The 16,932-nt window shown below is 37.0% G+C and overlaps 1 protein-coding gene across 2 annotated transcripts; it reads right to left on the bottom strand.

The window, feature by feature from the left end:
- Positions 1-11,811: 11,811 nt before the first annotated feature.
- On the bottom strand, positions 11,812-16,754 carry LOC114353226 (carboxypeptidase B-like). 2 transcript variants are annotated; one of them, XM_028305148.1, is made up of 8 exons: positions 16,500-16,754; positions 15,977-16,189; positions 15,676-15,769; positions 15,372-15,473; positions 15,041-15,256; positions 13,884-14,022; positions 12,614-12,900; positions 11,812-11,999 (listed from the first exon to the last, which is right to left on the bottom strand). In XM_028305148.1, the coding sequence occupies exons 1-8, from the start codon at positions 16,568-16,570 to the stop codon at positions 11,841-11,843; spliced, it is 1,281 nt and encodes a 426-aa protein (XP_028160949.1). In that variant the 5' UTR covers positions 16,571-16,754; the 3' UTR covers positions 11,812-11,840. The 2 variants fall into 2 exon arrangements, with proteins under 2 accessions (XP_028160949.1, XP_028160940.1); XM_028305139.1 differs by lacking the exon at positions 12,614-12,900 and adding an exon at positions 13,102-13,388 and having other exon boundaries at positions 16,500-16,741.
- Positions 16,755-16,932: the final 178 nt, after the last annotated feature.

Genomic DNA, 16,932 nt, shown 5'->3' on the forward strand with positions numbered 1-16,932 from the left:
TGAAAATTTTAGTTCTTGAAAGTTTCCTCTAGGGGCGCTGTACAATCCGTCATACACAAAATGTAATTTTTTTACGCGCTCACTAGTGACGACTTTTGATGTAAACTTACTCTAAGCCCTCTGACTGTACCTCAGAGAGATATGGAAAGGTCAATATTTGACACTTCAATACGGGTTAAAATCTTCATGTTTATGATAGTCAGTGCCATATAAAATGTGAGAGATTGTCCACGATGCTTCTTGAGAGAAGTTTACTACCAAAAGTGACTATTGCCTAAAATGGTACCTAGTTGAGTACACGTATGTATTTCTTTTTATTGTAAAACATAAACGCTTGAACTGAATGAAAATTCTTGCGCCTATTTCAAATAGTTAAGGTTTCATCTTAAAGTGAAAACATCTTTGAATTACTAAGAGGCGTTAGAGGTTTGGATGTAACATAATTATAAATGATGACTGTATAGTTTTATGAATAAATAAATAAAATTTAATTAGGACAGTTGCCTTAGTTTATAGTACAATGTGCAATTAGGTATAAATAGTTACCGTAAGATAAATGGATTGATGCACTCAGGAGGATCTGATGAGTGCTGCTGACAACGCCACTCTTGTGGCGGAGTTTTGGGCTGACACTGTGTAGGTTTGTTGTCGACACGAAAAGAAGAAGAATTGATTTAATGTGATGACATGTATGTGATGACATGTATGTGATGTATGTATTAGTAGTCTAGATAAAAAAGTCACCCCATTACTGAAAGCTTAGTTACAACAAGGAATTATAAGGGGGGATTGGACTGGCCAGACGTGTTGGGGAGGCAACGGCATTCATCGAATACAATTAACAAAAATATGTTCATTGAACAATGAGGTAAATCGCAGGATATAAAGACAAGCATTTACAATTTACCGAATAAAGCAATTTGTTCCGAATAGTAGGTACCTATTTGCTATTCGATTAGGCTATTGGTCAGTATTGCTTCAAAGGAAGGTGGATATGTATACGTCAAAAGTTTTTTCGTATAATTTACCATTAATCACTATATTAATCGCATTCGGAATACTATTACTGTGCTATTACACTGCTCATATTGCATCAAATTGATTTCTCACCATTGGCACGCATGCATGATATTTTTTTAGAAAAGCAAAAAAATACACATTCGATTAAAAAAAAAAGTTCAGTAAAACAAAAAAAACCGGCCAAGTGCGAGTCGGACTCGCACACCGAGGGTTCCGCCGTACAAACGTAGCGGTTTACAATTTATGACGTATTAAATCAAATTACTTACTAGATATCGTTCAAACCAATTGCATGGTAATGCGTAATGCACATCATATATTTTTTTTAGTTTTAATATTATCTTATTTTGGAACTTACAGAGAGGGGACACATTATAATACTTTGGAAGTGACTCTCGCGCAAACCGTTCAGTTTAGAACAATCATAGTTGTGGTAATTTCGTGAGAGTCAACATAGTTAATATTTTTTATTTTATAATATAACTAAAATAGTAGGCCAGTACCTTGTAAAAGTTCTTTTATTAAAGTTATTTATTTACAACATTTTATAGTCATCGTTTTAGAGCGTTTTGAATTTTTGCGTTGATTTAGAATTTTTCACAGTTTAGAGGCAATTAGAATTAAGAAGTGTTTGATATGAATTTCAACTTTAATATCTCTACGCGTTCATGTGAAAAAGGGTAGGTAGTAAGTTTATAATTATTAAAAAAAAAAAATTATGTCATTTAAGCAAAAATAATATTTTAATATTTTATGTAACTTCAAATTTATCATTTTCGCAATTTTTCCTTTATCTGTACTATATAACGTTGCTTCGTGCCGAATTTCAAGATTCTGAGTTCACGCGAAGTACCTTGTAGGTTTTGATTCCCTAGCGTGTGACGGAAATTCGTCTAAGGTGTCGGTATAAACTGCTGTATCTTTTGATCGCGTTAACTTAGAAGTTTGATTTTTTCACTGCTTAAAGGGACAATAGACCTAGATATTTGGTATAAATTTCAATCTGATACCTTTATTCGTTCGTGAGATATAAGGTAGTATGTTTCATTTTATTAAAATATTTTTATTATATTATGTAAGTAAAAAAATGAGATTTTCGCAATTTTTCCTATATTTGAATTATATGACAATGCTTCATGCCAAATTTCAAGATTCTGAGTTTACGGGAAGTATCCTGTAGGTTTTGATTCCTTTGCGAGTGTCGAAAATTTGTTGAAAATATCGACATAATCGGCTGTATCTTTTGATTGGCTTAGCTTAGAAGTTTGATATTTTCACAGCTTAAAGGGACAATAGACTTGAGTATTTCAGCTTGATACGTCAACGCGTTCTTGTGATAAAGGGTCTTGACAGACAGACAGACGGACAACAAAGTGATCCTATAAGGGTTCCGTTTTTTCCTTTTGAGGTACGGAACCCTAAAAATAAACTGTTGTAAAACATTTTGTTCAAATACTCATTAGCAAATATTAGGTAGTACCTATTACAAGGAGAGTTCTCAAAGTTATTTGAAAACCATTTAAATACGACGGAAAATATTGTGTTGATAAAAAATGAAAGAAATATAATTAATTAGTGAATTAATTAGTGTTAGAATAAATTAATTAAAACACAATAAGTAAAATTTTTTGGATGAGAATTAACTAGCATATTTTTGTTTTTTTCTCTCATAATTAATGAAATAATTTATAATGAGGAAATAAATAGTTATTATACCACGAGCTGTTTTACGGTAAGCGATTACCGTCTCCCATTGACATCTGCCTGAATGAAACAATTTTTTCACTGCTTTTAACTCTTATCTTATTAGGTTCTAACTAAGATTTTTAATTCTTTCTTGGCAACATAATGCATTAAAGGGTTAAGAAAAGATTTGCACTTTTTTATAGATCTCAATGAAACCTAAAGTATAGAGTAATATTCAATACTACATAATTGAGAATGTTACTAGGTATGCAAAATCACTTGAAACCTATGTTACAGTTAGGCTTTTACATTTACAAATACATTAGTTTTTATTTCATTCAAAAATACCCAGTAGTTATGATTTTATAGGCATTCAAAGTTCGCTTAAATATTGAGTGCCGCCGACGGTCACGTGACCCCGCGTGACGTAGGGTAAGTGCGTTAGTTTTCGTCCAATTATCGGAGTTGCCAACTTTGTGATGCGAAATGAATATCTTAAAATACCCTTACTCATATGTATCATATGTCATTTTAGTCCTTATATAGTCTACTTTACGTTAATATTATATGATAATAAGTAAATACCACGGGTTTTTTTATAAAAAATATTTTATGCAAAAGAGGCTATTTCACTAGGTTTCGTCCAAAAAAATCAGTTTTCGTCCTAGTGTACGCTAGTTTTCGACCACTGTGTAGAAAAAAGGGTGCAGTTGAATTATTAACTTAAAACCAATTCTACAATACAGTAACTATGGATTGTGGTATATCATTTGAAAGGTAATTTTATTAGCTTTCAAATGATATCAAAAAGATTTCAATAAGTTTCTTACCTAAATTTAGGAAAATATTGCAATAGGTCGAAGGATAAATGGACGAAAACTAATCTACAGGAATAGCTAATTTTGGTTTTCGTCCACCCCAGTGCTTGCTCATGACGTCATGGACGAAAACACAACAACGTTTAAAGCTGTTTTTTGTTTTCGTCCACATCTTTTTAACGGTTTTTATGGGTTTATCACTGTTAAAAAGTGGACGTAAACTAAAATGTTTAATGTAATAGCAATAAAGATCATATTGGAAGAAAAAACATTGTATTTTGTAGGTCCATTGAAGTAAAATGATTATTAAAAATATTAACTAGGTGTCAGGGTTTCCGTCCACGTGGACGAAAACCAAAATCTTGCAAAATTGTTATGCTAGTATTAGTCCACTTAATTATCTAAGATTTCTATACAAAAACTTTAATAAACCCTTAAAATAGTGTTTATTATGCTAATAATTAGACATACGTGCCAAAAACATTACGTAAAGTAGCTAAAACAGTAATTAAACATACCATGAAAGTTCCCTACCGGCACGTTTTTTTTCTAACTTGACGACGTTTTCCATTCACCTGTGTGCAGCAGCAACTTCCGTAGATTTTTTTGGAGTTATTACTTGTCAAATTACATTTTCATGCAGGCAGAACTGTTACTTAGATATTATAGATTGTAACAACTCCAAACTTGCACGGAAAGTTAGGTTTGTATTCTAATTTTCCGTATTTGTTTGTGGCAAGTCGGTCAAATGGACGAAAACAGGAGCTGGACGGAAAACCGGCGCAATTACCCTACATTCACAGTGTCCGCTCACTAGAAAACGGATATAGACATACTTAAATACATTTTTTTTTGTAAATACAAACTTATTATACATATTAATCATACATCTTTTGGTCTTGTCATCATTGCATGCATTACTTGTTTATGTAAAGTTGTGTTGTTGGTAGATCTTTGTCAATAAATAAATAAATAAATAAATATTAACACCCAGACCCATCACAGAANTTTACAAGTAGCAAAATTTAACAATTTGTTATTTTAACTATGAATCAAAAAACTGGGCCTAAGTTACCTCAAAAATTTTCTAAGTAAATATCCTATTTATTAAAAATGTTGTTATGTTTTTACCCGCGGTTTCTTCCACGTCAATTTCCACTTGGCCCACTTTTTTAACGGGGAAAAACCTACCTTGCGGGGACAGGGCAGGTTATGTGGGACTCACCAAGTCAGAAGGAAGGACCAAGGCATACCCAATAAAAAGACCCCGGTGCTCCGTCATTCGCCTTATGTGGGAAGGAACTGTGGTATTCCGGACAAAGCCTTCACTACCACAGTCCCTCCCGGCGATTGCCCGGATTCTAATACATTTTTTTTTTCTAAACTGAATAGTTTGCGCTAGAGGCACTTCCAAAGTGGTAAAATGTGGGTGCCCCTCCCCCTCTAACTTGTAAAATAGGAGAATGATAAAACTCCCGCCTGGCTAGCTACCACCATCTTACCTAAGTCTGTCGCCATAACAACAATGTTAACAGCATTGTTGTGTTCCGGCAGTTAGAGGTAAGATAGCCAGTTCCTCCGTGGTTGAGGATTCCGGGTGAAGCTTGCTTCTACCATCGGCCTGATCGTCACTTACCAAGTAACTTGTTTTCTTGTCTATTAGCTTTCTGAACGAGTCTATTTCCTTATTGGAAAATTCCTAGTCTGTAACACTCTTGCACTTTTTTCTTCGATTCCAGGCCATCCTACCACTTGGGTTTGCAATGTACAGTCAACTGAGAGTTAGTCTTGGTTATATTCAAATATTTGGTATAATTTACTATATGAAATACTTCACATGAAATTGTATTCAATAGTCAGGAAACGTAATAATAACATGAGTTATTGTCACTTACAGACTAGAGAGGGCCAACTCCAAAATGTACAAAAATCTATCTAGTTACTTCGCTTATTATTTTTGTACCCATTGGTTAAAATGGATTAGTGATAAAAGCAGTGAGGCACAAGAAAATCACATTATTAAAGTTATTTTGTTCGTGGTTACAGTAAAATGCTGACTTGTAATTGACTGTACTTTTCCGCCAGATCTAATCGCGATGTTTTCCGACCTAATTTTCCGCAAAAGCAACGGTTCAAAATTCGATTCTGTGCCATTTCCGCCCGCGGCAGGCTGTTTGATTTTATTACTGCCATTCGTTCTCAGTTCATTCTATCATTCATCGGTTTATTCTAACTCTCTTAGCTCGGAGTCCATATTAGAGGCGTAAGGTTAAAAGGTTTGACATTACAAACTGAATTCAGTAAGGCTACGTGTCGTCATAAACAATATTATTATCCCATGAACTTCAAACTTTACCCGGTATAGACAAATACAATATTTTTCATTTGTCGGCCGTTTGGTGTAGTGGTTTGGAACGGCCTACTGTTCCGAGAGGTCCCTGGCACAATTCCTGGTTCGATTCCCGGTCGGGCAGAAATTGAAATATGATGAATTTTAATTTCTGTGATGGGGGGCTGGGTGTTACTATGTATAATATGTATGTATTTACAAAAAAATGTATATAAATATAAATATGTTTATATCCGTTGTCTAGTACCCATAGTACATACAAGCTTTGCTTAGTTTGGGACTAGAAGCGTAGTGTAAAATTTCCAGGAATATTTCTTTATTTATTTATTATTAGCTTTGAGCCTTATGTTATCTCAATGGAGTACAAAATTCAGTCACTACCAGGCAAAGGTTAAGTAGTTTAGAACGAAAATGGAAAATTTTGTCTAATAAATGTCTCAAATGAAATACCTATAATTCTTGAATAGAAATGAATATAAAGCATTTGGCATGAACTAAGAAGAAGCAACAAGCCTGTCACCACTTGTTTTTCATTAAAAACATTTTTAATCTTTGCATATGAAAAGACGAGGANACTAGCTTTCCGCCCGCGGCTTCGCCTGCGTGGAATTTTGTCTGTCACAGAAAAACTTTATCGCGCGCATCCCAGTTTCAAAAACCGGGATAAAAACTATTCTATGTCCTTTCCCGAGACTCAACCTATCTCTATGCCAAATTACATCAAAATCGGTTCAGTGGTTTAGGCGTGAAGGCAAGATAGACAGACAGAGTTACTCTTGCATTTATAATATTAGTATAGATTTTTCTGAGGCAAAATTTTCTCGAATAGAGAAATATACAGATTGGCTTACTGGATATTTCTTCCTTGTAATTCCGATATCCTGTTTCGGAGGAATTAATGGAAGGTAAGGTTCTGAATATTTTTTCCGTAAAAGATTTTTACACTTTCCAAGAAAATGTAGTTGAAGTGTTGAAAGCTTATTCATCGATTTATTGTTTAACAGAAGAAAATTATACTACCTACGCAGCTACGGTTTAAGAAATTGAATTAGCCTTCTTCATACCAAAATTAGCCACATAACAAAGTTACAAATTGTTTTAGGGTTTATAAGTGCAAATAAAACTGGAATTTAGTAATAAATGTTTATAATGTCATATAATAACGCTAATTGAAAATGAGAGTAATTACAACATTTACAAATAAGTACTCAGTTTCATAATACTTCATAACAAGAGTTGACATAACATTAATTTGTATGGCACAATTACTATAAGTACCTAATTAATAATAAATTGAGGATTCATTTTCCAGACATTAAAATAAGTTTTTTTTATCATTTACAATGTAAATAACACAAAAAAAAACTTTTAAAGTCAAACAATCCTTAGTAAACCAATTTATAAGTAAATGATCTTAATAATTTATAAGGAATGTTAAATTACTACATCTATTATGATAACTATCTATTTGACTTTTTGAATACGTAGATAATAACTACTTATGAATAATTTGTGAAAAATTATGATGGACACTATCCTACTATTAATGTTGACAAATAAATTCCATGATAAGTAGGTACTTACTAATATAATATGGTCCAGTTATATTTAATTTGCTTATACTATTGGTCGGACTTTTAAATGATTTTGTGCATAATTATTAAGTACATACCCACATAATAGTAATCCATTAAATCTACCATAAACTAGAAACCTTTGGAAAGATAAATAATATAACCACGTGGTAATAACAGCAAAATAATAAAAAGACGTCTGTTTGAAGATAAATCGGATAAAAAGTGCCCCTTATCCATCTTCAAGTACTACAGTTTACACTTGAAAAGTTTATACAAAAACGAATGCAGTTACTGTAGATCTTTTAAATGTCTGTCGCTCAACAGAGACAAAAAAACACAGCCATATGCCACTTCAATAGCCTGCAGTGCTCTTTTTAATTTGGTTGAAAACAGAACTCATTTTTTGAAGATTTGTAATGATTATTGTCATTTTGAAAGACGTCAGAACCAGAAATTAGCATTTTCAAATTGTGCCATTTTGACGCCAAAAAGACTAGCCTCAGATTATCCCACGTGGTGTGAACACCTCTACAGCGGAATCTTGTCAGTTTTCAAAGGCATCAGCTCCACTGGCATGAGTTGCGGTGCCAAATGCTGGGGCAGTAGGGTAGGTGACTCCTTGCGACGGCTCCCGATGCGCAGGAGTCCTTTTTTGGCTGCAAACATCAGCAGCAGCGCCGCTGACACGAAGAATGACACCATCTGGAAATAAAAAGATTTGAAATAAATTGTTGTGTTAAAAAGGTTCATAAAAATGTGAGCTTGATGATGGATATGGATGGCAAAAAAATTGTGATCAGCCAGTGTTACGAGGGATGACTCTTTGATAGACTTTAGTCGCTAACTAACTAGGAGTAGGATGGAGGAGATTCTTAAAAATAAAAAAAACAACGGTTAAATGATGATTCAGATTCTGACTCTAAAAAAACTGTATCAGCTGTGTAAGTCAGTCGACTAAAAATAATTATAAAATGTTACTTTGGTCATCTGAGATCATTATGTTTAGATATACATGCGCTTCGTTCACGCTTGTTAATTTTGTTATTAACAAAAACTATATTTCCAGACAGTTACAGGAAAGATAATGAGCTATACTGCTTCGATACAATAAGTTACAATTTTAATTGGTTATGGCAACTTAAGCGGAACATTCAAATACCTATCTAAAACAGTTTTAATAAAATACTCTAATAATTTTTCATAACTAAATATATATATAAAAAAAGTTTTTTTTCGTTTGTTTATTTGTTCTGTGTATTTAGTTCTGTAAAACTATACGATGGATTTGATTTTAACCATTTTAAAGTCGTTGTAGCTTTTGGTTTTAAAGTCGGACTGAGTCGTTTCAATATTAAAATCAAGGTATAATTTAAATGATAATTTTGAGATTAATTTTCTGTAAGATAAGTAACCTATAAATATTTTTTTTGTATTGCACTGTATGATTTGATATTGAAATTTTGCGAGTTGTGACATTATTGTTCAATGTATCCGAATTTCTCTGCTTAGTTACTTGTATTATTAATATTAATTTAGATTATAAATTGGCATTTGATATCGCACAGGCACAAGGCATACTATTGTCGGTTTATCACTGTTGTTTCACCCGTGTTCAGGATCGAATAACAATTTGATTAAGGAAATAATATAATGTTTAGGCAAACGTATTGATAATGGAAAATAGTCAATCGTAAACTTATAATTGGTAACACCATGTTTTCAAAGTAAGGCTGCAGCTGCGTGGACAACGTTATGTAACGTGAATGTGCCTCAGATGATTAAAGAATATTCTAGATTTATTTCATTTAAATACGAGTGGATACTTACATAAGTATCATACATAACATAAACAGTCAACATAATTCGTACATAGTAAACATTCATAGGATGTACTCGTAGATGTTATACAAAAAAGTATAAAAAAAAAATAGTTCTTGAATAAGTAGACCCCTGTGAACTGTGGTTACGGGTTCGAATTTTGTTAGAGGCAAACTTTGATGGCAGGGACACGTCCTTTTTCATACCCAGTCATATCATGCATGTATGCATGTACATAGGTACCTATTTATTTTAAATAAGTTAACACATAAATATTCATTAATGTCTGTTAACCCACTGAAGTAGAAACTAGTACTTTGTTAAACCGTTTTGTAGTTGTCATAGTATGCATACAATAGTCACTCAGCTTATTTGGGGTTTGGGGTCACGTCCTAACTCGTAACTGAATAATGTTAGTAAAAAAGGTGATGAACAATTTCAAAATGTTTCGCGTCATAAAAATACCTACTACCGATTGTACTTTACTTAGAGAGGTCGCAAACAATTTTAAAATTAGATTTTTTTATGTGACAGGAGGCAAACGAGTAGACGGATCACCTGATGGTAATTTCCGACCCGTTTGAGTTTTTTTCTAACGTCTCTCTCTACTTTTCTATGCTACCTTAACGTGACCGCCTCTACACCTATAGTTTATTGTTATTTCGGGAATATTCGAAAAATGCGCGTCTTTGTGTACCCGACATCCCGGCGAGCGCAGTCGCAGGCGATGCTTACACAATCACGTATGAATGGAAGTAACTTTGTTTTGTTAACGGTGACAAAGATAATGTTTATCATTGCCATGAGTAGGTATAGAAATGAGTGTTTTAAAAGCCATTAGTGTTTGTTTTCCTTTCACTTCCTTGATCACTCTCAGGCTCAATCACGTATATTACTGTGACACTTTGAATAGTGTCACAAGTGAAATATTTGACTTTCTAAATTATGAAACAAAGTCAATTAGAGTAACATTTCCCAGTAATTACAATTTCCAACACCGTTTGTTTATTGTCGAGGAAAACCCTAAGGTTATCATAAATTAACTACATTAATTAAACAAGATTTATCTCGAGAACGATGCCAGAGAAGGATGGCTTGAGGCGGCCTCGCACAATAGGATAAACAGAGACAGGAAATTAAAACAATGGAGCGATAACTGAAATATCTACTATGCGAAATTTGATTCGCAATAAAATATGTTTTGACTTACCGCCGAGATGCCGAATACACTGACAACTTCATAGGATAAAAACATGGTCAATTACAACACTCAGAAGCACCGTAAAAAATGTAAACACGATTGTGCGCACGCGTCGATGCCACGGCCTACAGTCAGTAACTGCGCGCGCAAGAGAGCGAGCTATAGAACCTTAGTATGACTGGTATGACACACCGCGTGAGGCAACGGTTGTCTCGTTTTACCTTTATCATAATAGGGCTATACAGAGAAACCCCATTTCTACCTTTGGAGTGCTTTGGATTTATAAAATACCACGTCTTATGAGTTGTGATACCACCTTTCACTTGCTGTCTATTCATTCACACCACTCATGGTGTAAGAATATAAATTACTGAAATTTTGTTTTATGTGAGTTGTGTCACTGTTGAATATCGATGGCAAATTTTTAAAATAATCACCATTATGTAAAAGCTTATAGAATTAATGTTATTTTCGGTATTGTTTAAACAGTCATGATTACAATTTCTTTCTAAAGTAATGACACAATCATCACCCTGCCTTTTAAGCAGTATTATTCCTTTTAAAGGGACTGGACCTACTGTATGAATCTATAGTCTTCATTGTGATAACAGGTAGGTGGGCTATGTGTGTGTGTACCCAGCATTTGACAGCTGGAAAACGGTTACATTTGTGCTCGGAGCGGCAACGTCGCCATCTAGTGTCATTTTCGGGCAGGTTTCGCAACTCACGCGCACACCTGTCGGTTTATAACTAATTGATAGTACCTACTTATTGATCGAAATTAAATAATAGGAAATGATTTTAATTACTGTTTCGAGTGTAAGTTGTCGTTGTAAAAAAAATATTGCCACGGGCGGAAATGTGAATAGCTTAAGTAATTATAAAATTGATTTCCATAACCAAAATATTTGATACCAAATTAACTGAAATTAAAAAAAATCAAGAGTAAATGACGTTTTTTTTTAAATTAAGTAGGTACATTTTCTGAAACAAGGATTGATTACCCGCATACTACCTACAATTTTAATTGCACTTAGCGTCTAGTAGAGACTAATTCCTACCTCCTCATTAATTTATTTTCGAAGTTTTGTTTAACTACCTAGCTCGCATCAATACTTATGACTATAATATTTTGTATATTTTAAAGACTGTAAACCCTTGAAAAGGAGGCTGACAATAGTGACCGAGTTTCTTGCGCTGCTTCTGCTCAGCACTGGCCCATTTATTGTCCCGAAGCAGTGGTAGGGTTAATATTGGGACGTGTAAAAGTGCTTAAGCCTATTTGCAAAAATAAATGAATTTTATTTTATGAAGGTCACTTCAAAAACAAAACAAAACAACAACAATTCTTAAATACTTTTTATTACACTCTATTGGCGAGCTCTATAGAAGGATCTGGCCAGCCGCGCGGAGACCGCGATGCCTTCCCAGGTCTCGAAATTGATGTGCTCGATGTACTGCGGCGGCACCAGGAATCCATTACCGTACCCTGGCAGCTCCAGGGTCAAGGAGAAGGGGACGCCCACGTACTAAAAGCAAATAACAACACGTTACCACAGGAAATTAATAACTTATCATTTTCTTGCATTTTCTTCTTTTCCATCATACATGTCTACTTGTCCAATGTCCTTACACTACATGGATTCCTCCTGAATCACTGTTGATATTCGGTCTCTCTCTCTACCTTTCATCTGTTATTACCTGAATTCGCTCACTTTCGGTGAGAGTGAGAAGGGAAAATTATGACTGCACATTTCACTATATTACGATACTAGCGGCCGCCCGCGACTTCGTACGCGTGGATCCCGTTTTACCCTCTTAGGCTGGTTTTAGAGTCACGCTGACGCTCGCTGACCGTCAGCGCTGACAGCCGAAATGTATGAAGCGTCGGAGCCGAGCAATCAGCGTCACTCAGGAACGTTCCCTTATTGAAGACGATCAGCGAGCGGTCAGCGCGATTCTAAAACCCGCCTTAGGGGTGGAGTTTCGTAAAATTCGATCTAGTGAGCACCTACGTTCTAAAATTTGAGACTCCTAGCACTTGTAGTTTTTCGTGATGAGTGAGTGAAACACATGGTTTGTGCTAATCAGGACACCTATCGTCAAATAGCTTTGATTCATTATAGAGCAACTTGAATCTTACTTGTCCATAATCGGCTGCGCTGCCAGAGTCTGTGTACAAAATCATTGCGCTGTTCCCAATTTTGTACCACTCCGCTGCTGGCAGCTTCAAGGCGTCCATGGCTGCTCCCATGGCAGCGCTAAGCACATGGAGATGGATGACGTTGTCCGGGAGCGTGTAGTCTCCGAACCCATACAACACCCAGTTGCCATGGCTGTGGATGTTCATGAATATTTCCATCCGGTCCAGGTTCTCGGCGATGATGTCCCGAACGATCCTCGTCTCGGACTCGGAGAAGGGCGCAGTGCCTGATATAAAAAATTAAACATAACAAACATAAGACTTATCACCACCAATATTAACTTTGCTTCACGACTGTAATAATATTAANATTACTTAAGCTTTATGTTATTTTGCTATCGCTAATCAGAACTCCTAGCGTACTAGCAATTTTGGGACCTATGGTGGTCAGGTAACTTTGATTCATAATAGAGCAACTTGAATCTTACTTGTCCATAATCGGCCGCGCTGCCAGAGTCTGTGTACAAAATCATTGCGCTGTTCCCAATTTTGTACCACTCCGCTGCTGGCAGCTTCAAGGCGTCCATGGCTGCTCCCATGGCAGCGCTAAGCACATGGAGCTGGATGACGTTGTCCGGGAGCGTGTAGTCTCCGAACCCATACAACACCCAGTTGCCATGGCTGTGGATGTTCATGAATATTTCCATCCGGTTCAGGTTCTCGGCGATGATGTCCCGAACGATCCTCGTCTCGGATTCGGAGAAGGGCGCAGTACCTGATATAAAAAATAAAACATAACAAACCATTTGTCATGACTCATCACCACCAATATTAACTTTGCTTCACTGCTATAAAGACTATGGGTGCCTAAGAGCACCTTCTCTAGTTTTATTAATTTAGATAGTAAGTAGTTTAGATCATCCTATTATAAATGCGAAAGTTTGGATGTCATGATGTCTGGATGTTTGGATGTCTGGATGTCTGGATGTTTGTTACTCTTTTACGCAAAAACTACTGAACGGGTATTGTTGAAACTTTACAGTATTACTGTTTATAACTCAGATTAACATATAGGCTATAATTTATGATAATCTGTGACAAACTAAATTTCACGCGGGTGAAACCGCGGTCAAAAGCTAGTACACAATAAACAAATCATTGCCATCTTTTTGAGAATGCCATTTTGTAATTACCTAAAAAAACTTGGCTAATTTTAAAACTGGACAAGCTAAGGGGATTGCAACTAAAGCTAAAACTCTCAGAAACAAACCTGGATAGACATCAGAGCAGGGGTTTTGGGACACCCCAGTCGTATTCCAATTGACGTCGAAGTTGCGGTTCGCATCGACGCCCACGCATTCCGTGCTCACCTCCAAGTTGATAGAGCGCGTGCGACGCCACAGTCTCACCTAGAAGAAAAACTGCAGGTTAAGATAATGTTAGGGTCCTAACGAATATTAGTGTAAATGAAATAGCGGACTGAGTCGCTATCGTATTCATTTAGATATGTTTTTTACCTAACGATTTGAGATGAACTCATGGTAGTGTTCACCCTGGGCAACGTCCGCGTGGTCTGTTCACGCGGGCGGCTAACTTCTCGCCTGCGCGGCAGGCAAATCGGCGGGCCTGTCAGGCAACCCGTAACCCACAATTGAGTGGGCCGGGGGCCGTCGAGGCATTTGCCCGGGCCACGATACAGGGGACATCTTTAAAAACCCCCACAGGGGCTGGCGGGGCGTTTGCCCGGGCCCATTCTTTGGAGGGCCGCTCTCGGTACTTCTCTGATCAGCAGAGCTGACCGAGCAGCGGCATAGAGCAGACCGTAACCCGCTACGGCGGGCCGGGGGTCCTGTTTTACCAGGGCCGCGAGGAGAAAACCTCTATAAAAAACAACTGGAGGAGGGGATTGGGGGTTCCCCCGAAGCCAGAGAGGCTTGCTCGTGAGCGAGCCTCTAGCCTGAGGCGGAGCTGCGGACGAATGTTCAACCAGGACAATAACTCGCGGCTCCGTTTCTTTGGGCTCTGGTGGAAACCGTCGGGTTTTAGTGGGTAGGCGGGGAGAGTCCCACATAACCCACTGGCCGTCCCCATAGACCAGTGGGTATGCGCAAAGCATTTCCCGACGAAAAAAAAAAGAGGCACTGTATTCAAATAGGTGCTGTAATTCTCGCCAGCCTAATTACAAGAAATTATAAGAGTACGCGGTATTCGTGCGACGACGGTGGTGTCCCAAGGCGAGTGTGTGAACCGAGCGCCGCCGATGATGACGCTGTCGGCGAGGTGACGTTAGTCATCGTATGCCGCACCCGCACGTTTCCTCCCGCGCGTTGTTGGCTTCCCAACAGATAATAAGCAAGAAGTAAAAAACATGATCCCTAAATCTTGGGTAGAGCTAAAATTTGGAAGACATATTCCCATTTAGCTTACGTCTGTGTGCGAGTACTCATATCCATCGGGATTGGTCATGGGCAAGATGATCCAGTCGATGTCCTCCAGCAAGTCTCTGTCCAGATCTCTCAGGTCCTCCACCAGGCGGTGGATGGAGAAGAGAGTGACCGGGGTGGTCACCCATTCACGAGCGTGCATCATGGCATCCATAAAGTACACGGGTTTGGAGGTGTCAGTGAAGTTTGTAGTTGAGATCTAGAAGGAATAATGAAGGTTAATTATTGGAATTGGAGTAAACATGCCACCATCAATGTGGGAATTGCAACGTGTAGAACATGTGAAAAATAATTATTTGAGGGTTTGATCATACCTTTAAATACTTGATGTCCCGCCCTTCGAAGCTTTGTCCAGCATTTACAAGAGTGACCAGCTCTGGGTATTGAGCAGCTATTTGTTCCAAGTAAGCATCAACCTAAAATTAAAAGGATAGGAATAATAAGGATAGTAGGTACATAATTTTAGTATCTCAGTTTCTACTGTGTTTTTAGGCCAAACTTGTAGGGTTTGCCAGTTTCAATGTCTTTCAGTTGGAATTATGAATAATCGATTTATTGATGGTTACGTTACTCTCTTTACTCTGATTAAACTACCTACCTAATTGATGATCAGCTTACCTCTTCATAGCGAGGGTAGTCGTTGAAGGGCATAAGCCTTCCACTCCTGCTCTGCTTCCATTGGTTGACTTCTTTTTCGTGAGCCTCCAGAACCCTGAAATAGTAATTTTTATCGTCATTAACATTTTTATTTTGTCCACTATGTTCTGCACACTTTGACATAGCAGGCAGGTGTGTCTTGATTGAACTTAAGTAACCATTAAAAAGGTGGGTACATTTATCCACTTGTCTTTTTATTACTCATACTACTTGCATCTCTCTCTCTCTTACTCCAATGAAGAACAATCACACATCGACTTACTTAGCAACATCAGCCACATGCAGATAATGTTCAAGGCCGTGCTTGTCTAGGTCGTCCAGTACAGCAACTCGGTCTTCTGGCGACAGCATGAGCTGAGCATCACGGGATTCAGGGTTTCCAACTTGCCATACGTCCAAATCCAGGCTTTGCGTGAGCTCCTCGATGAAGGCCTTGTCGGATTGTGTTCGCAGCTTGATGCCGTGGACTGAATAGCTAAAGAAAAAGGAAACAAAATCCATAGGGTTAGCATCTGTTCAGTGTTCAGTATTGAAGAGGATATCACAATCACAGATGTTTTTCTAACTGTTGGATAACGGGCGAAAAGTAATGATTTGAAATACTGAATACTTGGATTGATAGAGTTGTGAGAGTAAAAATGTTTAAGGATTGCAAGCATAATAGATTGAATATAGGTAGGTACGCTATGAAATTTTGCTATCATGTCTGAGTCGGACGCATAAATGGGTGCTTAGATTTTATACTGAGCAAGTTTGTTTTATAAGCAACATTAAGGAACACTTACCCTGAATACTGATCATGTTTCCCGGCACTGACCGTGGCCAACAAAAGAAAAACTAGGCTAATAGCCAACATTGTGCTAATATTCCATCCAACAATGAAATGTTCCCCCAATCTTCCTCGATCGTTCACTTACCGATAAAGTGTGATAATATTCGACCTATTATACAAATTTGATAAAGTATTTATCGCGTTATATTACTGATACGTAAACCAAATAAAACAAGTTGGATTTAATGGCTTGCTAAATTGCTTTTTAGGGTACTCCCACACTGAAGCATTTGCCTGTAATGTAACGTTACAGAGAGGTGAGGGAAGAAAACCAAGCATTACATTGCGCAACTTGATAGTACAATGTGTAGTATAATTTGATACAACTTGTAACAATCTTATTTGAAATGGTAACTTTACAGGCCCTTGTAACTTCTTCATATCGA

The sequence above is a fragment of the Ostrinia furnacalis genome, unplaced genomic scaffold (genome assembly GCF_004193835.3).
Source record: "Ostrinia furnacalis isolate ACB-3 unplaced genomic scaffold, ASM419383v2 OfSCF0166, whole genome shotgun sequence".
NCBI classification, from domain to species: domain Eukaryota; kingdom Metazoa; phylum Arthropoda; class Insecta; order Lepidoptera; family Crambidae; genus Ostrinia; species Ostrinia furnacalis.